Source organism: Cervus canadensis, chromosome 1 (genome assembly GCF_019320065.1).
Source record: "Cervus canadensis isolate Bull #8, Minnesota chromosome 1, ASM1932006v1, whole genome shotgun sequence".
Lineage (NCBI taxonomy): Eukaryota > Metazoa > Chordata > Mammalia > Artiodactyla > Cervidae > Cervus > Cervus canadensis.
In genome coordinates this window covers 41,632,950-41,658,803 of record NC_057386.1, presented here as the reverse complement: position 1 = coordinate 41,658,803, position 25,854 = coordinate 41,632,950, and the positions used below count along the sequence as shown (strand labels likewise).

At 36.4% G+C, this 25,854-nt stretch overlaps 1 protein-coding gene across 4 annotated transcripts in view; it reads right to left on the bottom strand.

The window, feature by feature from the left end:
- NF1 (neurofibromin 1) overlaps window positions 1–25,854 on the bottom strand; it is a 239,987-nt gene that overhangs the window by 20,909 nt on the left and 193,224 nt on the right. For all 4 annotated transcript variants that reach the window (XM_043480302.1, XM_043480281.1, XM_043480273.1 and 1 more), the window contains 15 exons: window positions 23,400–23,832; window positions 22,470–22,810; window positions 19,923–20,125; window positions 16,037–16,230; window positions 14,853–14,993; window positions 14,401–14,680; window positions 13,416–13,630; window positions 13,168–13,229; window positions 12,901–13,015; window positions 12,064–12,165; window positions 9,228–9,368; window positions 6,424–6,550; window positions 4,729–4,860; window positions 3,108–3,243; window positions 1,809–1,966 (listed from right to left, as the gene is read on the bottom strand). In XM_043480302.1, coding sequence (XP_043336237.1) covers window positions 1,809–1,966; window positions 3,108–3,243; window positions 4,729–4,860; window positions 6,424–6,550; window positions 9,228–9,368; window positions 12,064–12,165; window positions 12,901–13,015; window positions 13,168–13,229; window positions 13,416–13,630; window positions 14,401–14,680; window positions 14,853–14,993; window positions 16,037–16,230; window positions 19,923–20,125; window positions 22,470–22,810; window positions 23,400–23,832 — 2,780 coding nt within the window. The remainder of the gene's footprint in view (window positions 1–1,808; window positions 1,967–3,107; window positions 3,244–4,728; window positions 4,861–6,423; window positions 6,551–9,227; window positions 9,369–12,063; window positions 12,166–12,900; window positions 13,016–13,167; window positions 13,230–13,415; window positions 13,631–14,400; window positions 14,681–14,852; window positions 14,994–16,036; window positions 16,231–19,922; window positions 20,126–22,469; window positions 22,811–23,399; window positions 23,833–25,854) is intronic.

Sequence of the window (25,854 nt, the reverse complement as noted above, 5' to 3'; positions counted from 1 at the left end):
TTTGAACCTGGGTCTCTGGCATTGTGGGGGGACTCTTTACCTTCTAAGCCACCAGGGAAGTCCTTATCAACCAACCTGAATTACTTTGTGCTATAAATCTATTAGTCCCAATCTCTGTGAATGGAGTCACTACCCAGACAGTTTTTGAAGCCAGAAACTTTTGACATCTTTCTCGGCCTTCTCCTGCCCTACCTGGCCCATATAGTCAGGTCCTAGTAAATTCCGGGAGTTGGTGATGGACAGGGAGGTCTGTGTACTGCAGTCCGTGGGGTCACAAAGAGTCGGACTGAACTGAACAGAAATCCCAAAACTGATCCCTTTTCTCCATTCTTCCATTGCTCTTGCCTTAGTGTAGGCCTATGCCATTTTTTGCTTGGACTGCTGTAACAATCTCTTAAATGATTCCCTTGCCAAAAAATTTCCCTTTCTCCATACTGTAGCCAAAAACCTTTCCTAAAAATAAAATTTCATAATGTCCCTTCCCTATTTAAAGATCCCTGCTGGATACATGAAAAGGCTAAATTTCTTAACATGGCACAAAGTCTCCTACAGACTAGTTCCAAGCCTTCTCGAGCCTCATTTCCTGTCCCATTGCTTCTCCTGACTTTGCCTTATTCATGCTATTCCCACCTCTCCTGATGCGTGCCTTCCTTATCCTGTGTCTACCTGGCAAACAGGTATCAAATCTTCAAGACCCAGTTTAAATGTTACCTCCCCTCTGTAGCTTTTCCTAATTTCCCCCAATCCTCAGTTTTCCCTCATCAAGATGTATTTAATGGCACCCAGGGATGCTGTTGCACTTGTATGATACTGTCTTAGCCATCAAACTATGAGCTTCCCCAAGGGCAAAGACTATGTAACTTTTTCATCTAGCACATAGGTTGAATGAATTCAATACTGCATTTTCTCTGAAGTTAGTTCTTCATTTACAACATCCTTGGCATGAAAATTGAGAATCACAAAACATTAAGTAACCAGAAAACTCCTAGAACATTATTTATGGCAAAGTATAAACAGAAAGAAACTCAAACAAAAAATAACAGTCCTATGTGACTAGTCATAGTGATTAACATTCATGGTTTCAATTTCTCTCATGGTTTATTGGCAGGTTACTTATTTTATACTTCCTTCGCCAAAGCTGTATAAGAGCACCTTTGTATTCAACATGTGGTGAGGCGGGATCAGTGGGTTCTTTCACTATTTACTTCAGCTTTTGAAAAGGGAAAGGGTCTCACAGCATTTTAGGTGTATTTCTCATGGGCAAATGTTGATATAAAAGAGCAGTTTTAATTTTCAAGAATTCTATGTTCTTAGAGTAATAAAAAAATACAATAATCAAAAACTCTTACCTTTTTGTTTTTTTAAGAAAAGATGGCAAATAGTATTATTACATTTCATAGCATATTGATATATTCTGCCCACAGATGATAATTTTGGAAAATATATTGTTAAAGGCCCTGCATCTGAATGCTGTGAGACTCTTCCTTTTCTGTGAGTACCTAATGTCTCTCCTACTCTCATTCACCTGCTGCCTGGCCAAGGCAGAATAAAACAAGTACAGCCACAATATTTAGTCTAAGAATCCCCCCCAAACTGTTTCGAGATCTCATTCTCATTCTTCTGTCTTAACTGATAGGGCTTAACTGATCTATCAAACTCTCTTATCATTGGCATCAAAAACTTTGCTGCATCAAAAACAGAAAATTTTGATAATCTTTAAGAGCTTCAAATAATTTTTCAAGAGTGAAAGTATCTGACCATTTTTAAAAACAACTCTAAAAATTTCTACATAATTTAGATAAACTAACCAAGCAATTTCTTCGTGTTGGCCTGAGAAGGCTGACCCATGTCCAAGCTCATAGATTTCCTGGCTCGGGGACTGGTCTGGCCTGCAGGTGGATAGCTGGCTGCAAGGTACCCTTCAGAAGCTTTGGGAGAGGACCACGGCTGATGCTCCTTTAGTGTCCTGAGAGATTAAAACAATTGAGAAGAATCAATAAACATGATGACAAAAACAAGCATTCTTGGCCCTTCTAATTGACTGTTCTATTTCCCAATGGCAGTGATTAATTAATTTTAAAACTGTACTTTAAAGCACTTTGGAGAACAAACTCTTAATTTATCTCCAGGAGGTATCCACTTTCTTGCCATGACATACATAGCAGGTACTCAACAAATGCTCAACTTAACTGTACTGCATTCATTTTTTAATAAAAGAAAATCAAGTCTAAATAGGCAATTGTACCACTGGTTTAAAAACCAAGGGGAACACAGGCAAATTCACTTTTTACTTTCCATGACAAAAAGAGCATTATCTCAAATAAATATAATCACAGGAATGACTAAAGAGTAAGACTACTGAAAACCAAGTATGCCTGGAAAGCTTCTGCATACATTGTTAACACCTGTTGGAAAATGCCAAGAGCTTTTTATTAAAAAGTGGGATGTTGATAAATTTAATGATACAAGCTCTACAAAGACATGATTATTTTCCTATGTTCAACACTGTACCTAACACTTAAAGGTACCATTAACTGAAAATATAAAAAAACTCCAAATGATGCCAATTTTATGGAATTTCTCTATGTTTTAGTGAAAAACATGCTACCCAAAGCCACACATGACAGCAAATATAATTTGATTATCTTAACTAAATCTGCACTATAGAAAAATTTTTAGTAACTTTAGTGTGATATGAGTAAATACATAAATATGTTGGCATGTATATCTTTTTACAAATCTGTATACCTCAGTTTTCTATCATTAAGCTTGTAATGTTGCTTATATTTCACCTTAGGTTTTCCTAGGCCTTCTCCTACAGTCTGATACTTTCAAGATCATCTCTTCATCATTCAACTGACTTGTGCTTAAAAAGAGACAAAGTAATGTTAACTAATTAGCACAAATAGGTAAGAAGAACTTTCTCACTACTAACCCACATAAAATATCGTACATTTATAAAATGAGTTTTGATTTATATTCTTCCTTGATTATCTTTAGTTTCTCTCCTATATTACCTTCTGGATTACTCTGCTGCTTGACTCCATTGGTACAGAAAATCAAAACCTGATGAAATTATGTAATTATGGGAGGAGAAGCCCACTTACCTATAGCTAGGGTCACCATGATGAATGGGATATGTATCCATAGGAACATTTTCCATTGAAATATCAGTAAGAAGCAGAGACTTTCTATGTTTTAGGCTACAGCGACTTCGAACTTCCTCAGACACTGTAAGTAGAGCTAAAAAAAACAAGAAGGAAGATTTAACAATTTAATAAATCACAAATATGATTTAAAATAGGATATACTTCTTACAAGCTCCTAAAGAGAATAACAGCTGTTAAACATGCATGTAGAGAGTCTTGGAGAGTTGAAGTTTAAGGGTATAAACCCTTAGGACAGATTTGTTTATCTTTAAGGGTTTACCATCTGTTTTGGAAGGCTGCATGTAAACATTAAACAGATTTAAACAGTACCTATATAGTCCAGCGCTTTAATGTCTATTTGACATCAACAAACATAAAAGGTCAGCAGGCCAGGACTATAATGTCCATTTCTTAGGTAAAGAAAAATACTTTGAAATGTTAAATGATTTGCTCAAGGTCAAATGACTCAAAAAAGTTGCTACAAAGTGAAGTCTGCTAAACTGGGAATCAGCACTTTCCATCAAATGACTATGTTTATACTCAATGCCCTGTAATGACCTCTATGGGAAAAGAATCTTAAGAAGAGTGAATATATGTACATGTATGTGATTCACTATGCGGAACAGCAGAAACGAATACAACACTATAAATCATCAGACTCCAAATGAAAAAAAAGACTATGTTCAACAATTGTGTTACATATAAGTGCTAAGTGTTGCTGAAAGGAGAAACACAAACTGGGCAATAGCAAGCGAGGACAGTATAATGGAAGGAGGGGAGGGGCAGACAATCTAGGCAAAACAGATGGCATCAGGAATGAATATTAAAGAGACATAAAGGCACTTCTAGTGGGTGGCAAGTAGACTAGCTTAAAATAGCCCATCCATTTCGAAAGGAAATAAAAAATGAGCCTGTGACATTTAGAGAAAGAGGACAGATCAGGAGGGCTGCTTCAGGGCTCAAGATGCTGCTGCTGCTGCTAAGTCGCTTCAGTCGTGTCCGACTCTGTGCGACCCTATGGACAGAAGCCCACCAGGCTCCTCTGTCCACGGGATTCTTTAGGCAAGAATATTGGAGTGGGTTGCCATTTCCTTCTCCTTCAAGATGCTAGGCTCAGGCATTTAGATTTTATGACAGACAACAGGGAGTTATGTAGTGTCGTGAACCAAAGATGACAAGAGAACCCATTTCATATACTAATGCAAATTCTTTTATAAGGAAAAATGTTTTGGCAAACTTTCCAAATTTTAACCAATACCACGGGACTTAGCTGTGAACTCTTTACTCTGCTAAGCAATCAGTAGAAGGACCCATAGGTGTCTGTACCTTTTTTGTGGTCCTTAGATATATATGTGCATGCCGAGTCACTTCAGTCATGTCCTACTCTTTGTGACCCTATGGACTATAGCTCACCAGGCTCCTCTGTCCATGGGATTTCCCAGACAAGAATATCGGAGTGGGTTGCTATGCCCTCCTCCAGGGACCAAACCCCTGTCTCTTACATCTCCTGCATTGGCAGGCAGGTTCTTTACCACTAGCGCCACCTGTAAGATTAATTTTGTCTATTTTGTGTTTTTACCTGCCAAGTAAGCCACGCTCTGTGTATTCACCTCAAACTTGTCACAATTTCTATGTTTATTAACCAGAGTTAGTAGTGTATGCAAAATTCTGACTGTTCTTGCGACAATGGCAGGTGAAGGATGCCTGTATCCTGGAAAAAATAAAAACAAACAAGAAGTTAATTATTTCTTTCAGTAAGCATTTGTTGAATTCTTACTCTGTGACTAGCAACTCTGCAAAGAAGAGAAGTATATAAGGGGTAACTCCTGCCTTCTGAGACCAGCCATTGGGGAAGGTAAAATATACACATATGTGAACAGTTAATTAACTACATATAGAATTAAGCACCAAAAATGTGCAGAACAGAATAATGCTCCCTAGAACACGAAGGCACCTCAGGGAGAGGAAAATTAGGAAAGATAATAAGTGTTTCAGATCTTCTATTCCCTACAACAGCACAAGGATTTTTTAAAAAACCTAATATTGTAGTTTGTCTTAAGATATGCTTTGAAAACAGGGTTTTATCACTTAATTTTTTTTCTAGTTAAAGGAAGAAGCCTTATGATATTGGGACTATATGCTCTCAAAGGTCAAAGAAATGGGTTGAGTAGGGTAAGTTTGATCTTTGGACAGCTTTTAATCACTAATGCAACTCCATTTAAAATAGGGAATTTGTACACTGGAAATATTTCATATTCCTTTAGAAATACAGAATAAGCAAGTACTTTATCAGCCTAGTTGCAATTCATCTCTTGGTATCTTGTAGTTAGTGTACTATCTTTTAAGCAATCCCTATTCACTTTAGAGATTAAAACTGTCAATATTTTTTTGCAAAGATTTCATAAGGTGGTGAAATAAAATGCATACATTCACACCAGTGTGTGTGTGTGTGTGTGTGTATGTACCTGGTTAAAAACCTGGGGGAACCTCTATGATCCCTCAAGCCTAACCATCATTTAAATTGATACAACACTGCAGATTCAAGTTCTAGCTTGAGTCTCTAATTTTGGCCAAATCTAAAACCAGCAATTCATGCTAGCTCCTTATTCCAGGCCATACTTTACACTGCTTTTGCTTCTGACTCACCCTATATGCCATTTCTGTTAACTGCAGTTTTGGGCCATGGCTGTACCAGATTAATAAACCGAAGCTAACATTCAATGAAGTCAGAAGTAGGGAGTAAAGTCAGGTGAGCGAGTGAATGAGCTCACTCTGAGGAATAACTGGAGATCACTGCTCTAAGTAATATAGAAATGTGGAGGTGGGAGAATGGGGACCAGAGGGCGAGGTCCTATGGTATGTAATAACAGTACTGAACAATAGTAAATTAGTAACAAGTTAAGACAATCTCTGGTCAAATCTCAAATTTCTAACATGAGTTACTCAAATAACATTTATTAATTTGTAATCTGTCTTATTTTGATAACCAAAAAGATACTTAAGTATCATTAACTAATAAAACAGCTATTAGAAGGTTTAGTACTTAGAAATTGTGTAACAATCAACTCCTTTGCTTTCTAAAGGAAATTTGGTATTTGATTCAGAAGTTAGGCTCTATTAAAATACATACTAAACAAAACATAACTCACTAAGACAAATAGTTTGCATTTAAAGTAAGACATATGAGCCAAATTATATCAAGCACTCAGTTATTTTAGTTACTTCTGGCTTCTTGATACTATTTCATAAAAATATTTTGACACAAGGCCTCTACCTTTTAAGAGGTGTCCAACCAGTGCGAAGTTAAAGTTAGAGTTGAAATTAAGTCCAACAAAATGATCCATTTGTTTGCAGTGCCATTCCAGAGGGTTCCGGATTGCCATGAACACTTCCTCTGGACTCTATTAAAAATAATCATGAGACAGTTGATGGGGTTCACACAGAAGGATCACTAAATTGGATTTTGTTTGCATTCAACAGCTATGGCAAAGTAAATAATCCTTTTAGGTTGAGAAAAATTATTTTCAGATGACTACAAAATACCATAGAACATTTAAGGTATTACAAATAAATTAGTGCAAGACAGTCAAGCATGTAGGGAATAAGGTGATGGAAGATACAACAGCTTTGATTTATAATGTAAAATAAGTGACTGTCAATTTACATCCTGGTGACTTTTAAAAACCTATACTGTTATTTTAAATAAGACCATGCGTTGAATCGTAGCTGGCACTTTGGGTACTATGACTGGATACTCAAGAGAATGAAGAGGACTCACGTTTACTGAGGGCCTGCTGTAGAGAACAGGGTGAGATACACTACTGTACTGAAACCTTAAAGCAATTCTGCGTTAACAGATGTCAGGTCCATTTTACAGACTGATCAACTGACTGATATGTCAGTGAACCAAACAGACAGACAAAAACTACTAGCCCTGGCAAATTTGACGTTCTAGTGTGGTAAAACAAAGAACTGAAACTCAAAAATGCTAGGTAACCTGACCTCTAAATTAAGGTATTTAACAGTATTTCCTAAAGTGTGGTTTTAGGAATACCTGCCTTAAAGTCATTGATGATGCTTGTTCAAGGGTGGAAAGTACTGGGTTCAATCTCAGAATCATGGGAAGTGGTAAGGCCCAGGAATTTGCATTTTGAAAAAAAGAAGCCCTGTGATTCTCTTATACACAGAGATTTTATTTTAAAGCAAAAACTGAAAGTACTTAGGGTCATGTTCAGGTCTGTCTAGGTTTCTACCTCAAAGAAAGAAAAACATTAGACTATAAAATAAATGTAGAGAGATGTTTAGAGTAACATTTTCTATAATAAAAAAAGATAACAGACAAATCAAATGTTCATTAATGGGCAAATGGTTAAATAAGCTGTGGCTCATGCATTCTGTAAAATACTCTGCAGTCATGAGGAAGAATTATACACACACACACACATGAAATTTTGTGTGTGTGTGTATATATATATATGCTTTACAGAGATGTTCATATTGTTAAAAAAAAGCAAGTTGCAGAATATTACATAATATTAAAGTATTAACTTACTATAAGTTCAATGTATATATATATTTTCAGCTTTACTGAGGTATAACTGACAAAATTGGAAGGTATTTAAAGTGTACAATGTGATGATTTGAATAATGAATGTATATCTATATCCTTTCACATATACATTTCTCCCATTAAGTCAATAAACTATCACTTCACATATTTATATCCCATCCCCCTTTTTGGGGGAGAACATTTAAGTTCTCCTCTCTTAGCAAATTTCAATTTATAATACAACAATTATGTTATCAACTATAGTCATTAGGTTAAATAATAGATCCTCAGACCTTATTCATCTTTCATTCTGGTAACTTTTAACAAGCTTTATTAACTGATTCCTAGTATCCAGAGACACTGGAGTCAATATTAACTTCTGCTAATGGTCTATTTTGCCAATGAAAATGCCAAGGCAGATATTCCTAGAGAAACACTTCACTTACAAATATCCTATATTCACACAAAAGGCCAATAGCTAGCCATCTCTCTGACCACTGCTGTCCCAAGACCACTCCAGAAAAGGGCAATGGGATTAGGAAAGAGAGGTTCTAGTTCCAAGTCAGATGTACAAACAGGAACAAGTTATCTGACTTCTTTGTTCTTTTCTGTCCTATAAAATGGATGATAAAACTTCAAGATAACTTCTACATCTAAAATTCTGTTTCCATATTTCCCAGAGCCCCAGCTGTTCTGGGTCTACACTACACTACTGTTTGGAAGACAAAACAAACGATGTTTAGACCAGGCATCTCCACACATAAAACCATGCTCTGGTCTGTTTCTTTCTTCTCACAAGCTCTGTTAATTTTGCTTTAAGCCTCTTATTATATACACATATTTATCTTAAAATTCCTCTCTTTTCTCCTAGACTCTTCTTTTTTTTCTCCAAAGACAAAACGAATATAATTTCTTACTATTGTATTTCTTTTACTATACTCTGTAAACCAAAATCCAATCTCAATCAAGACTAATAGGTGTTAAGAGGGGTGGTGATGGTATTAATATGTTTTAAAGTGGAATTAAGCAAACAAAAGACTAGCATAATCAAGTGTCCAAAAGTTTCCTTTAGACTCCTCCAAACTCCTTATCTGCTTCTAATTATACCTATTTCTCATTAAGTACCATGATTCAATAAAAGTAAGCTTATTTTTAGATTATTTCTTCATGAAGTGAAGTAGGGGTGGGGAATGCTAACCTTTACCCTTAGGTTATGAAATTACAATTAACGAATGTACAGTGCATAAGACAGCATAGAGCCTAGCAAGGTAGCTATTATTATTACTCAATATTTTTATCCTTTTTCTGTTTACCAATATTGGGCAAGTACTGTGTTTTGCTATTTTTATATAAAAAAGTATGCAAAGTTTAAACCATTTTTATGAGCTAGTAAGGAATTATATTCACCACCAGTTGCACAGAAATTCATATTTAAAGATGGATCTCTTCTAATTTTAAAAGACAACAACAAAAAAAAGGAGACGCTCTAACATGCATAACTTAGAAATACCAACCGAAAGCTTGTTTACCTTGTCGTTGAATATTCGGAGACTGTCTAAGGTGTGCAGGTTTTGTTCCAGAAGTGCAGTGCCTGCTGAGTACAAGTTGACCTCGTCGAGCTGCAGCACTGCCACAGCAACCCAGAAGAGGGCTTTGTGCAGAGGGGAGTCCTAGGCAGGGGAGACGCACTCCAGGTTAGTAAGATACACCACCGTCCCATCAAAACACACTGCAGTATACAAGAAATCATGTGTGAGCTCAGTCGTGTCTGACTCTCTGTGACCCCATGGACTGTAGCCCACCAGGCTCCTCTGTCCATGAGATTTTCCAGGCAAGAATACTGGAGTGGGCTGCCATTTTCTACTCCAGGGAACTTTCCCGACCCAGGGATCGAACCTGCATCTCCTGCACTGGCAGGCGCCTCTTTACAGCTGAGCCATTGGGGTAGCCCCTTAATAGAGTTTATCTAGAAGTTCCTATCTCATTTACACTTGCTTTCCTTAGAAGTTTCTTCAGTTGAGTTACTTTGCTTGCTTACAAATTTGTAACAGATATAACAAGATTTTATTTAACATATTAAACCTAGGCATAATGAAAATATTATGCTTAATATTTTAAGCATGTCTACATTAATTAGATCAACAAATTTTAATACCAGGTACTTAATACTGAATATTTCTTAATTCACGTGAACCTGAAATCCACTTAGGTTAATTTCTCTTGTATTTAGAACTGCTCGATTTGCAAGTGCTTATTTTTCTTTAGGCTGGTTAGGTTAGAGCTCATTTTACAAATTAACCTCAGCAATATTATCCAAAGACAAAGAAACATACTGAGACATACATATATATATCCAGACAGACACAATGAGAGATATACCTTCATTTTCTAAACTTAGTCATGAATCAGATATGACAATATAAAACAAAATGTAAATAAGTTGGAATAATAAAATTTAAAAGGCTTCTTTCCTTCCCCCACCCCTCAGTTTCAGCAATTAAGAGACAGTCTAGATAAGTGATCCAGAGAGCTCTGGGTCTCAAGGGACAGGGAGCGAAAATCAGGTTCTCCTAGTAGGAGTTACTGCCCTCAGGACAAGAATTCTAAAGAGAGACTTTTTTTTCCGTCAAGCTTTCTCCACTGTTTTGGGAATTAAATTGGTTGGGGGTCAATTTTCTACTGGCATTGGGTAATAAAGTGGTGCAATTAAAGGTTCATAATTTTCATAGATACCCCCTTTTCTTTTTTTTGTAATGGTTTTGAAAAGTTGGCCAGTCAGTGTAACAAGAGTGTTTTGTGTGTAACTCAGACCAACCTAGACTGTCTTTTTGACAAGAGTAGCTAAATCTTCATCTAAGCCTTCTTTAAAGGTGGAGTTAAGCAAAAGGATCATTTTAGTTGTTAGAGAATGATTCAAATGTCAAGCCAGCATATTGCTTAAAGCTTTTTTCCCCCCAATCTTCTATAATAGTTTGGATTGATTCATCCAATCTTTGCTTGCACTGTTGAATCTTTGTCCATTTATGGTTTTTGGAGAAAGCTCTGAGGTAGGTTTGAGTAATTTCTCAGCTAATTCCTTATATTTGGTGCAAGCTTCTGCACTATGTGATTCAAAGTCCTTTAAGGGGTATTTTCACCCTGCTTTCTCTAGTCATTCCCTTGTTTTGCTTTCAGAAACTAACAGCTGCATTAGTTGATACAGATTAAAACCTGGGCTCGTAGGTCCAGATGGTCAATTAAAATTCCTTAACAAATCCCAGAGGATCCTGACTGGGATTGGGAAATTCCTTGGCTAAACCCCTAAGCTCTGTTCGGATCCAGGGTGTATAGGTAAGCATCGAGGATGATTAATTTCTCCCTGTAATAGGTTTCACCTTAAGGGAGCTATAATCACTTCTGATTGTTTTTATCCTCCTCTGCTGGGGAAAGGTGAGAAGCAGGAGGCAGAAGAGCTGCAAGGCAAAAAGCATCTGGGCCAGACACATTCCATTCAGTTTGACCTTACAGTTAGGATTGCACAGTGTCTTTTTTTAACTGTGCACACAAAAATATCAATTTTGGAATATCAAAAGAACCCCAATTTGGCCATTTTAGAATGTTTGTAGAACATAGAATGTTTGTAGAACATAGAGCTCAATACCAGGTCTTTATTTCTCTGTAATCTCTCTCAATCTGGCGTATCTTTGTACTCAATTCACAGAATACAACTTTAGAGTTGGAAGCTAACACTATGCCATTACTTAGTCAATTTATTGATGTGGAAACATAATGTCCGGATATTATACAGATGACCTGCCTGAGGTCACAAAGCTGAGATGAGCTCAGACCACCCTGAAACAGGGTCTGCTATTATCTTATTCCCTTTAAACGTTATCCTCACTTAGCACCAGACTCCTGATTACCAGGTGAACTTTACCCCAGCTTTACATTTCTCTACAATAATGATCACCAACTAACCCATCGTGTATTTTAATTACTTTATTATCTAGCCACTCCTCAACTTTCACATTAGTTCCAGAATAAAAGTTCCATGAAAGCAGATAATTTTATTGGCTTTGTTCAGCACCTAAAACAGTACTTGGCACATAGCAGATGCTCAACTTGATGAAAGAACTAAGAATATATATCCATCTTTCCTTTAAGCACTGATAAAACAATACCCAATACTTAAGAACATACTCTCCATGCTCATTCTTCCTCTAATGTAAATAAAACAACTGAATTTTAAGGTAAGACGTTCTACTTTAACTATAGCTTTTTCTTTATAATTTCTCTATCCATCTTATTTTCTGAACTCTTTGAAAGAAAATAACATTTAACACTAACACCCAAAATAAATGCACTCATTTTCTTCACAGTAATTACCTTATTAAGAAGTGGCTGTAATTTGGTTAGTGCTATTACTGTAGCTTCTATCAGAACTTGACTGTTGTAAGTATCAGGTCCTTTTAAGCAACTCTCAAGAGCCTTTTAGAGAAACAGAATTCTTTATGTTACTTTCATTGAAACAAACATTTACTCCTCAACTGAATTTCAGAATTATTTCAGGAACAATTCCTTATTTAATAAGTGCGAGAATTATTTCCAATGCTTGTGGTGATCTTGGTAGCTAGTAAACACACTTGGAATCTTTTTTAAAAGTATTTCTATAGTATATTCTAACATAGTAAGTCAGGAATTGTTATAGCAATTACAAATTACATAATTTTATACAAGGCTAGTCTTTGTTGTTGTTTAGTCGCTAAGTCATGTCTGACTCTTTGTAACCCCATGGACTGTAGCCCACTAGGCTCCTCAATCCATGGGATTTCCCAGATAAGAATACTGGAGTGAGTTGCCATTTCCTTCTCCAGGGGAATCTTCTCCATCCAGGGATCAAACCTCCCTCTCCTGTATTGCAGGTAGATTCTTTACCACTGAGCCACCTTAGAAATATTATCTAGTTAATATCTAGTTAAATGCTTATAATAAAATATTAATAGTACCTTCTGCCAAAAGAAATAGTTAATTTTTTTAAGATTCTTCTCTAGAGAGGCTTCACTTCAAAGAATTATAATAAATAATCAAAACCCATTTTTAAAGATTCAATAAACAACATATAAGATATTTTATTAAATTCAAATTTAAATGTCCCTTAGAAAAATTCAAGATATACTTTACAACTTGGGAACCACAAATATTTGGGAAGAGAGGGGGAAGTACCTTGCTGAGAATACGGATAATCTGCTTTATCTGTCCATGAGATACTCGTTTGCTAATACAGCCAAAGACAACAAGAGCTCTCGGTTGCAGGGATGGGTTATACTGGAATGCAAATCTGCAATTAAAAAATTCGAAGAGCTATGAAAACTTTTGTGCTTATATATATACATATAAATACATAGAATAATTATTTAAAATATCAATTATGTAGTAATATCTATCTTTTCAACAGTATACATACTTTTGTAACTTAAATTTGGGACATACCTTTGCGCTAGTTCTGTCCATTGGTCCAGCCACTTGCATGTTGGAATATCTCTCATACATGCCTAAAAAAAAGATACTCTGAATATATTTATGTATATAAGTGTTTCTAGAAACATTCTAAACACAGTCTGTATGAATGTTTTTATTTAAGCATTAAGTACAAAACAGAATAAAACAGTATTTCTTCTATACAGTACCAGTGGAGTTTTAAAAATGAGTTTAGCTTCTTATCATTTTGCCTTCTATACCTCCATGATCTCCAACAAAGCCTCTGTGACTGTTTCCAAGGATGTCAAAGCAAAAGTCTCCCTCTCATAGGAGCCAGGAGAGAATGATCTGTCCCGGTAACTGGAGCGGAAGGCGATGACAGCAGCTGACTTGACTTTGCTAATGCCAAACAGCAGGTAAAATTTGGGTAATGAGAACTCTGTCAAGCTGAGTCTCAAAACTTGCTTGGTCTCTTCTATAAAAAAGAAAAGGAACAAGTAAAGACTTTAAAGATATAATTTTTTTAAAAAAAATTCTGAAGTGTCACATATTTTATTATGAATTTATAAAATTTGAATATCATATCAAATTACCTAACAGTGCTCCCTAAATCAACCCTCTGGATATGTTAGCTTCATGCTCATCAATTAACTCCCTGTCTACAAATTCCTACTAGGAAAGCAACATTGTTAACCAGTGCTGAGCTTTAAGCTTAGGTGATAACTACTAGGTTTCCATGAAAAATGTGCATAGAACATCTCAGCTGTGGCTTGAGATGGAATGAAAGTAATTCATTCTTGTTCTTTTCGATTGTATTTTATGTCATTGCTGCTGCTGCTGCTAAGTCACATCAGTTGTGTCCGACTCTGTGTGACCCCATAGACGGCAGCCCACCAGGCTCCACTGTCCCTGGGATTCTCCAGGCAAGAATACTGGAGTGGGTCGCCATTTCCTTCTCCAATGCATAAAAGTGAAAAGTGAAGTCACTCAGTCGTGTCCGACTCTTAGCGACCCATGGACTGCAGCCCACCAGGCTCCTCCATCCATGGGGTTTTTCTAGGCAAGAGTACTGGAGTGGGGTACCAGTGCCTTCTCCGATTTCATGTCATTACTATAGATCTAAATAAGCAGCTTGGTGTGAAGGCATCATAATATTAATAAATAAATAGGTAATCTAGGCTAATCAGGTGGTATAAAATGGGGAAAGGACTTGGTAAACACACACACTGCTTTCCTGGAACTTACCACTAAAATGAAGTTGTGAACAAGTACACAGAGAGTGAATGATGTTAATGACCAATCCATGTGTGGAAGCTCTCAAGGAGAGTGGCCCTGTGGCTACTAAGAAAGTAACAACGTGGAAGAGGTAGGGGAGATGAGCTGCCACGTCGAGGGAATTGTTGAAGGACAGCATTAGCATGTAGCGAGCCAGAATGGCAATGTCATCCCACATAAGATGTTGCTCTAAAGTAGGAGTTGGAGATAGGCATGTCTTGTCAATTATTTTGCACATCCTTCCAATAACCTGTAAAGAAGCAAAATTAAAAAAAAAAAAAAAGGAGCTAGAAAGTTTTATCACAAAAAAATTCTTCTTAAAATGATTGTTATAAAACAAAAAACCTCCTGATTAAAAAAAAAAAACAAAAAAAACCAGATACATCAAACCATACCCCAGAAGGCAAAGGAAAAGTGATTACCTTGCTTGAAACCAATTTCACATTTCCAGAAGCCAAAGCTACAGCGGTATCTGCCATCACCTCAGCCTTTATTGATCCCAAGCCACCAGTTGCACTGGTTTTGATGAAACTGTCCAGTACAACATCAAGGAGGTCTGTAATCTAGTGGAAGAGGGAAAGATTAACTTACATTTTAGCTATTCTACCAACTTAATTTTTAACTTAAAAATAACTCAAGGAGCAGTCCAATCAATATGAAAATTCTGTTTTACCTGAGGCCTCCAAAACACTAGGTTTTATTTAGAGACTTGTCAGAAATTTATCATAAAATATCCAGAAAAGGATCAGAACAGTCACTCAATTCCTTCAGAGACTGGTATTAAAAAATTTTAAATCTCTACATATATTATTTTCATTCACTTTTAAAGCACCTCTGTTCTCTAAGACAATAATGTATCAGTATAAAGTACAATTATTTTAAAATAAAAGAAATGACATCAAAGTACTGAAATGTTTTGTAGAGCTACAAAACTGGCTCCAAGGTCATTTAAAATAATGTGGAGGATTCACAGCATTATCTGAATAAGGGTATTGCCTCCTTAAGTAATTACTTTGAAGAAATGATAGCATAATTCTTGTCAGATAGAAATTATATTATACTATTTTAATATTGGCATTCTTAAAACAGAACTATAAGTGAGAGCAAGAGGCCCAAATAACATCATTAGCAAACATTTACTGACACCTGTAGTAGACAGGATACTAGAATATACTATAAGGCACTAGTTATCAGAAACAATATCAGATTTTCACAGTTAAATTCTACATGCAGCCATCCCTTGGTGTCCGTGGAGATTAGTTCCAGGACCCCCTGAAGATTATCAAAGTCCCTCACTTAAGAAATGGCAGAGTACAGTTGGCCCTCAACACCTGTGGGTTCTGCACATCATGGATTCTGCACGGCAACTGTAATAATGCTGTGGAGAAGAGTGCTAGAATAATTAGTTTTTCTCTGGCTCTGAGACACAGACTCCTATGGTTCTGAAGTGGATCAGGGGTTAGGTGGGTGTCTGGCATGCTTTTTGAAAACGGGGACTGTCTTTTTCTATAGCTATATCCCTAGTGCAGTGCTTCGCACAATGTGGGTATCAGACAAATATCTGCACCAAGGAGGTACTAGATAAATATTTGAGCAAACTCAATACCTGCCCAAGGCTCCCCCATATTTTTGCTTGAATAGATGGATACATCTGTTTCTCATTTATGGTCATTGTTATCAGCTTATCAAGAATTGCAGTAACTCTCTGTCGCTTGGCATCATCATTGTGCTTACAAAAACGTACTAGATTTGATAGCCATGGAGTCATGTACTCCAAACAAAGGTGTTTCAATTCAATACCTGGGGGGGAAAATTACATTATTAGCACAGATGGTCCACGAAAATGACATCAACAATTATTTCAAAATAAAAGATTGGGAGGAAAAAAGGTACAAGGTAAAGACCATAACCTAGAATCAGGCCTGGAGAAAAGAGACTTGGCAAATATATTACTGAAGAGAGAGATGAAGAAAGAGAACAAGCCTTAAAGAAAGTAATCTCCAAAGTCATTAAGCCAATTTTGAAAAGTTTTATATTACTTTTCTCCCTTTTAATAGCCTCTCTTCTAGTTAAAAATATTCTCATTTTATTCTCATTTTAAAAGGAATATTGGTAATCATAGGAACTTTGATAAAAAGAGAGTATCACCATAAAAATGAAATTGGATATCAATATATTGGTGTATCACTTGACCTCTCCATAGGCTTTCAAATCTATGCAGAGATACTGTATATTCATGGGTTACACACATGTAACCCATCCCAACTCCTCCACAAAAATTAGGGTTATGCTACATACAGAATATATTTGGTTTTTTTTTTATTTTTAATTGGAGGATAGTTGCTTTACAATATTGTGTTGGTTTCTGCACACAGTATGCTCTGAATGTTTATTTCACTATATATTATACTGAGATTTACTCAACATTAAAAATTTTCCAAGGAAGGACATCTTGTAACTTTTTATTTTGAAGTAACTCCAAACTTACAAAAAGATACAAAATTAATGCAAAGATTTCTCTATATAACTTCACCAAGAGTACCCAAAGCATTTTTTAATCATGTTTATATATATATATATATATATATAGCATAAAACCTGCCATTTTAAAGTGTTCAGTTCACAGGAATTAAGTACATTCACATTGTTGTGCAACCATCACCACCATCCATTTCAGAACATTTTAATCTTCCCAAATTGAAATTCTGTACCAAAAATATTTTTAATGGCCTCATATTATTTCATGATATGAAGATTACATAGAATAATAATGTAATTGGTTCTTCAGTGTTTATTTTTAGACTGCTTCAGCGTTTTGCTTAAGTAATGTTTAGCGAAGCACAAAAGTATGTAAAATAAATCTCTGGCAACAGATATGATAACAGTGGTTACTGTTGGTGAGGCAATGGACTGCCAGAGAGGAAATTTCTGGATGCTGGAAATGTTCCGTATCTTGATCTGGGAGAGAGTTTTACAATGTACTCACGTGTAAAAATTAATCAAATTGTTTATTTAAGATTTTGGCACTTTATTGATGATAAGATGCACATGAATTTTAAAAATCTAAATAAAAAATAATGCTATGATAAACATATGGACATTAATTCCTTAGGATAAATTCCTTAGGAATTATGAGTCCAAAAGCTGTAAACATCCTTAGGATTCTCCATATCCATGTCCAAGCTACTCTCCAGAAAAGTTACTCGTGTTCACAATTCCAAAGACATCAACACTGCATTTTTTAAAAATCTTTCTTTGCCTGCCAACATAGGTCCATATAGTCAAAGGTATGGTTTTTCCAGTAGTCAAGTATGGATGTGAGAGTTGGACCATAAATAAGGCTGAGCACTGAAGAGCTGATGCTTCTTAACTGTGGTGTTGGAGAAGACTCTTGAGAGTCCCTTGGACTGCAAGGAGATCAAACCAATCAATCTTAAAGGAAATCAGTCCTGAATATTCATCAGAAGGACTGATGCTGAAGCTGAAGCTCCGAGACTCTGGGCACCTGATGTGAAGAACTGACTCGTTAGAAAAGTCCCTGATGCTGGGAAAGATTGAAGGCAGGAAGAGAAGGGGATGACAGAGGATGAGACGGTTGGATGGCATCACCAATCGATGGACACAAGTTTGAGCAGGCTCCAGGAGATGGTGAAGGACAGGGAGACCTGGTGTGCTGCAGTCCATGGGGTTGCAAAGAGTTGGACACGACTGAACGACAATTCTTTCAGTTTGAATTTCTTCAAATTTGTTAGTGAACTTTCACCATTTCCTTTGTTTCAATCTATTACTTTTCTTGCTTCATAAGTCCTTACTCAGAAAGCAATTAAATATTATTCCTCTTTCTTACATGGTTCCAGTTTTTATATTCAATTCTTAAAAAAAAGTTAGAACTTATTTCAGCATCATCTTGTGGTTTGGGGTTAAGATGAAGACCCAACTTGATTCATTTCTCAGCCTCCTCATTTCTGAAGTGATTTAATCTTCCCTCATTAGTCTGTGTTACTTCTTTATCAATATGCTTCTCTTAAAGTGATCTGATTGCTGATTTTTGAATACTCATTTTAATTACTGTTCAGTTCAGTCACTCAGTTGTGTCCTACTCTTTGCAACTCCATGGACTGTAGCACACCAGGCCTCCCTGTCCATCACCAACTCCCAGAGCTTGCTCAAACTCAGGTCCATTGAGTTGGTGATGCCATCCAACCATCTCATCCTCTGTCGTCCCCTTCTCCTGCCTTCAATCTTTCCCAGCATCAGGGACTTTTCTAATGACTCAGTTCTTTGCATCAGGTGGTCAAAGTATTGGAGCTTCAGTTTCAGCATCAGTCCTTCCAATGAATACTCAGGACTTATTTCCTTTAGGATTGATTGGTTTGATCTCCTTGCAGTCCAAGGGACTCTCAAGAGTCTTCTCCAACACCAAGTCAAAGCATGAATTCTTCAGCGTTCAGCTTTCTTTATGGTCCAACTCTCACACATCCATACTTGACTACTGGAAAAACCTTAGCTTTGACTATAAGCTCCTTTTAGCTTTTCTTTCAATATTTTCTTAGCTATTGTATTTTCAAATGAAATGCATAGCATAATCATTTAAAGCTCTACCTCATTCTTAATCCTCAACTCTCACAGCTATTTTGAAGGGACTGAACTGAATCACAACCATCTGATAAGAACTGTCCCTCCAGGAACACAATACATGTGTCCATTCACTCAAACCTTCGTTAATATTTTTTTTAATAAAGCTTTATATCCGTCTTGTCAGTTTTGCATGTTTTCTTTTTAGAGTTATAATCCTACATCTCTTGCTGTAAAAATACACAGTGATCTGGTCTTAATGAATTTCCAAAGCTTTCAATTAACACAGAAAAGTCAAGAAATGTGTTTGAGTGTATTAAAAAGTTTTATGTATTATGGAGAGAGAAAGGGAAGGGAAGAATATGTCAGGGAATAAGCTGGGAGAAGAGCAACATTTATACTACTACAGAGTCTGAAGATGGATAGACGTAAAGAATAGATGCTAAATTTACGTTTATGAAAGCCAAGTCAGGAGTTGACTCTGGACCTTGTATTTTGTGCCACTGCATTTCCCATGAACTATACATAAACAATAAAATCACAGTTCAAATTCAACCTGAAGTAAAGAGAAAATGACTACTTCCCTAAAATCAAGGAGACAACATGGATATTTTACACATTTGGAATAACTTGCTAAGAAGAGAAATTTGCTAATGTGAAATACGGAATGAAAAACACTTTGTAAGTGGTGCAGAGACAAAGAAGATATCAAAATCTTCCCATTGTGCATGTATTGCCAAATTTTTTGTGGATTTCTCAATGTTATCTACCATGAAGTTTCTTCAGTAAGACAAAAAATAAAAATAAGAAGTGGAAATACACTAAAGATTTCATTGGCAAATTTTGAAATCAAAGGACTGTCTTTGAATCTTCTTAGAATCATTGTTAGTATTAAAAAAAAAAAAATCATTACTTACTAGATTTGCTAAATCCAGAAATACACTCTTCCAAAAATTCTAAGGTGAGGTGTGGCTCATTGGCTGCCAGGGTCTTACTAATAGAGACAATAAAGAGGGTGTTGTTGGCTGGGATACATAAACCTGACGTCTCTAGTAACTGGCCCTCAATTTTTAAGTTAAAGGTACAAGTTAAGGCACACAGAAGATTATAGGCAGCTGACCTAGGAGAAAACACAAATTAAGTTGTTTTAAACTTCTTTCTTATAATTTCAAATTTTTCATAACATATAACTTATGATTCTGTTACCAAGCATAGATCAACTATTTTAAAATTTTATGACCAGAGATAAGATTTTATAATTCTATGGTAAATTCCAAATACCCCACAATTATATGTTTTAAAAGGAAAATTCTCCATATAATCAGAAGAGAACTCTGAGGCTCCTAACGACAGCGAGTATAAGGCCTTTCTAAAAGACATTCCTTTGGGATATAAAATATGAGAATTTTATGGTCTTAAGATCAGTCAATATGAAGAAAGAATAAGGCATACCATATTTTCAGTGAGGCCAAAACTCAAAATTGTGGCTCCCCTTCTCACTAGATCCAGATATAACCAGGAGCACAAGAAATGAGATGGCCCTCATAAAATTAGAATGCTAAAATTTTTCATTAGAATCTACCAAATTTCTTTCTAGGTGTCCTACAATTTATACTACAAACTAGAGGTCAAGCAATTTTTTAATATAATTAAGTACCTTCCTCCACGTGCCATTTTTTCCTTAAATGAACTTCTATTATACATAAAAGCACTGAATTAAAAAAAATAAAGAACACGCAAACCGTAATATATATCCAGGTTCCATCAGAACCAAAGTCTTCCCTAAAAATGTCTAAAAATATACTTAAACAATTTAGGAGACAGCTCAAAATACTCAATTTTCAGACTTAGATTTTTCCACCCTATCCAGCAAAACAAATGGTTTGCTCAGTAAATTTCAGGTTTTCCTTATCTCTGAACTTTCATCATGCTAATATATTTATGTAATAACCACACAGGGGAAAAAGCCACTGAAATATAAGTCTGCCTCAAGGCTTTTTCTCTGGAACAATAGGCTTCAGCAAAAAGCAGAAGCTGTCAGTTTGCTTTATTTCACAAGAGAAGAATACAGGTTCATTCAAGCTAATAACTGTTAGAAGTCTGCTAGCACTCTTCTATGAGGAATTCTGAACTAGAAACTCAAGACAGACATAGCTCCATTTTCCTCAAATGAAAATATTAACATCATTGTTTCTAAGTTTGTGTATCTTTTATTAACGCCAAGGAATTCTAAGCGATGCTATTTTGACAGTGACTTTCACTCTTATTTCAACAGAACTGTTATTTCAACAGAACTGGGATTCCTCAAACTGGGAGTAGGTGTCACAGACTCCTCTCAGATAATGAAAGGTAAGCATACGTGAAATTTTGTGTGTATTTTCTGGGAGTTCACGGACCCCATGAGGACCGTCCAGGTAAAGAAATCTTGCTTATTTTTTTTCCTCTTTAATTAGGGAGGATTTGCAATTCTAAAAAACCCATTTATAAACCCTGGGCTATATTATACCCTAGGGAAGATTTTCCAAAGCCAAGAATTTATATCTGTAAAAACTTAATAGTCCCAAGGTACTTGGGGCAAAACATCATCTTAACATGAAAAGGAGAGAGGCCGAAGAGGGAAGTGGTATGGAGACACTGGCAGAGAGGAAAGGGTGGCGGAGGGGTGGGGAGGCAGTTGGGAGGAAATATTTGTTAAGTACAAACAATTTGCTAGACGCTATGCTCTACTACCACACATTTATTAAACTTTGTAAGTTTACAGGAAGGCAGGGTTACCTTTATTTTTAAAAAGAGGAAACTAGTGCTCATCTGCAGAACTTCAGTACCTTGACCAAAGTCATACAGAGCAGCAGGTCTAGATTTAAACCAAAACTCCTGATGCCATAGGCCCTGTCCTTTCCTCATTCATTTAGATACTGAGCCTAACCAGATCCAATTATAACTCTGCTCATCTGACATCTATATTTGTCTTAAGCTTTCTTTCAAGAATTTAGTTAAAGTTACACAGTCGCGGAAACTATGTAATGTTACTCAATTACTGAACATTAAGCCTTCCTTTTCAAATAATGATAATCTTATTTGACTGTAAGGGAGCTGAATAGTGATGTACTTTTAAATATGGGAAAAATTAGAGAACTCAGAAAAGGAGAAATTTTATTTAGAAGTAGACTTAAAAAAAAAAAAAACTTTTTTAAAAAAGAAAAACAAACAAAAAAACCCCACCAAAATGGCCATGTTGTTATGTTTCAGATGAAAGTTGAAAGAACACTGGTTTAGTATAAATCACCCTATCCAGATTTACATAGTTCATGTGTGAATCTGATGAGGGCATACTGGTTTACCTATTTAGAATGCCTGCTAATAATTTATAGTATTAAGGTAGAGGCTGCCTTAAAAGTTTATTAATCTCATTTTAAAACCAACAAACCTTAAATAAGACTGAAATCAGTTTTTAAAAAACCTACCGTAAACTAGGGTCTGAACTGCCTAAATTAAGTAATGCAATATTGAGTAGTGTCCCAGGGACGTCTTTTGGCCGAATCTTGGTGTGCTGGGGAATGGAGTCGGGTTGCGACAGCTCCCAACGTGTCCGGATATGAATGATAGACTGAACGATGGCATCACACTCTTGGTGCATGAAGGTGAGAGGTGTGCCTTGGTTTGCAATCGTTAGGGTGAACTGGTTCTCGTCCACTAGGCAGATCTCTTCAATTTCCGAGGCATAATAGATATCATTTAAAAAGACTGATTGCCCCAGCACTTTTGTTCGCTCTGCTGAGGTTACTTGAACAGCAGTAGAACCAACCTGGAAAATGGCAGCAAGACGGGAGAGTGGAAAAGGATTAAATTTCATTATGTAGAAATCTGAGAGGTTTAAAAAACCAACCAACCAACCAAAATACCATGATTGCCATTTAAAGAGTTACCACCATTATATATTCAAACAGGTTCAATAAAAATTGTGATAAGTGCTGTCAAAAGAAACTGAAAACATCAGAAAACATTTTTTAGCTTCTAAAAGCTTGAGATCCTATGGATAATTACAAATTTTATCCTGAAGGTTCATGTTCATCCTCTGCTAAAAAGCATGTAATAATCAAAAGAACTCTCAATAGGTAGTTCCCATTCCTCAATTATTCCTGCCATTTGACAGATATGCAGCAAACCGCCCACTCTACACTACTCTCCTGCCTCCAATCCAACCTGGAAATCATATTAAGCACACACCTCTCCAGCCTTCTGCAGGACCTCCATTAAGACAGAAAGCTTGGTTTTCCTCCATCTGGACTTTACATTTGCTATACAGTACTAAAGGAACCCTGGGGAGTCTAGTAGATTGGCTGGTTAGTCAAGCAAGGCAAAGAATCACTTACCTAACAGGCAGTGAAACTTACTTTAATAGACACCTTGGTGTCTTTGTGAGCTAGCTTGAGAGCATTGTGGAAAACCTTCAGGTCCTCTTCTAAAGCCAAGGTGGCAGCGGGTAGTTTCTGCTGTTCATGCTCAATGTGCTCAGCCAGTTTCCCAGGACAGTCTATGAAAATGAGTCTTTTGCTGCCTTTGAGGCCAGTCAGCAGCCGCTCATGATACTTGGTATATTCCCTGACCCAGGAGTTACAGTTATAGATATATACTGCAGAGACATTATCATAAGCAAAGCCAGGAAAAACCACAAACCACTTGGAGAGAAAGTCTGTTTTAAAGCGATTGCTAGGCCCAGTATGGGTAAGGTCCACTACAATTTCATATGGCTTTGCATAATATGGCTTTAAAGTCAGCAAGACGTGGTATATCAGCAAATCGCCATTGATTTGGCCAGTTTTGAACCTGAGGAGGATGAAAAAAAGGACACAAATCATTAAGAGTTCTGAATTCCTTTATTTTCTAATTAGTTTTCTAGAGAAAACAAACTATAATATGAAACAATTATACAAAGTCTGGATCCATTTTTTAAATCACTTGTTCTTAAGACACTGAGAAGGCTGAAGTAAAATGGAAGAGGCAAATCCCCAGTTCAAAACCTGAGCAACAACAGCAACAACAAACTTGTCTACCACAGTCAAGCAAGGAGGAAGGCAATGGACACTGGTCAGTTGCTTCCAGGCCCACACAAGTTCCCAGGTGAACTATTTAGGTGGGAATGACCCACTTGGTGCCTTGGAGTAAACTGAATGAATTTAGTCAATTCATTTAATCCACCATGACCAGAAAGAATGGGTCAATAGTGATCATGTGATTCAAACCAGGACAACCAGGGCCAATAGGCCCAATTCAAAGACTTCAGCTTAAATTGTTGAGAACTGAGATCTTTTTCTCCCCTGATGTTTATAATTAAAGGAACATATAGCTCTGAGAGTTGTTAGCTTGTACCTTAAGATATGAATGAAAAGCCTGCCTAAAAACTGAAGAAATGGAGCAGAGAAATGACAAGATAAACTGCGGCCCCGGCCATTTCTTTTGAGTCCTAGATAAAGCCCCTCTCCTGGGATCAAATTTATTCCTGTATTATTCAGTTGTGTGAGCCTGTATTATTCAGTTGTGTGAGCCAATACATTCCATTTTTTGGATTAAGTTGTCTATGTCGTATGTTGTCTACATCCAAAAAAATGCTAATCAATATGAGTAGTCAAAATAAGGACCATAAGAAAGCCCCCAAATACAGTCCAGAATTTCAAAATGAATCAACCTTATATCAACTTTGGCCCAACGTTCTATACTTGATGATTCTGGTGGTACTACAAAGTAAGCTAAAACAAATATCCTCTCCTAAGAGTTTTAAATCTTATTGGGAAAAAAATAAGATAAAAATATGACAAGTTTAAGTCATCTTAAAGTATTTCAAGAACAAAGAAGGGATATGAGGTAGTATGTAATCACTTGTCAAAGAAACTACACAGAAAAATACTTTTGTGAAGTTCAAAAGAGGGAGAAATCAACACAAACTGGGTAATCAGTGAAAGCTACATAGAAGATGCTGAAGTGGGCAGGAGGAATTTCAAACTCAACAAGAGGAGGGAATAGCAGGCCTCATGGAGAGAGAGAAGAAGGGGGAAAAATAGGCAACTAGATGTGCTGAGGCAAGAATCAGCTAGCTGAGCTAGAATGGAGCATTCGTGTAGAGAAATTTTAAGAGAGAAAGCTGGAAAAATACAGAATAGCCAAATTGTGAAGGGACCAAAACTGCTCAACTAAGGGGCTCAGATTTTCTCTTAAGAGCTTGGTATTTCTTGGAGGATGTTTTGTGGCACACCAGCGGTAGAATCAACTCTGTGCCTCATTAAAACGCAGTTTCCTGTCCTAGCCCAGACCTACTATATATAAATCTATGCAGTGGGGCCCGGAGATTTTCATCATTTTTAAACAACCTTTTCATCTGATGTTTATGTGCACAAACATTTCTGAATTGCAGCTGCAGGTGTTAAGAAGTTATTTGACCACATTTTTTTAAAAAGAAAAAGGTGATATGATCACAGGAAGTGATATATACAATATATAAGAAGGAGTTGAGGCTAGTAAAAAAGATATTATAATAGTCTAGGTATGGTTTAATAAGCATCTAAAATATATACAAGGCTAAAAGTGAGAGAAGAAACTGATCCAAAAATATGAAGAAAGGATCGACATGACCCAAGGTCTTTATTAAGGCTGAAACAAAGGATTTGAATTAAAAGGACTTGCTGTATAGCAAGCCTCTGCCATTACCAAGAATGTTACCACCATAAATAAAAACAGAGATCACAAGGGGCAGTCACTTTGGGGGAAAAATGAAGTCCATTTTAGACACATTGAGTATGAGGTCCTGACAGGACATTAGAGGGGAGTGTGTGTGTGTATATACACTACACTTAA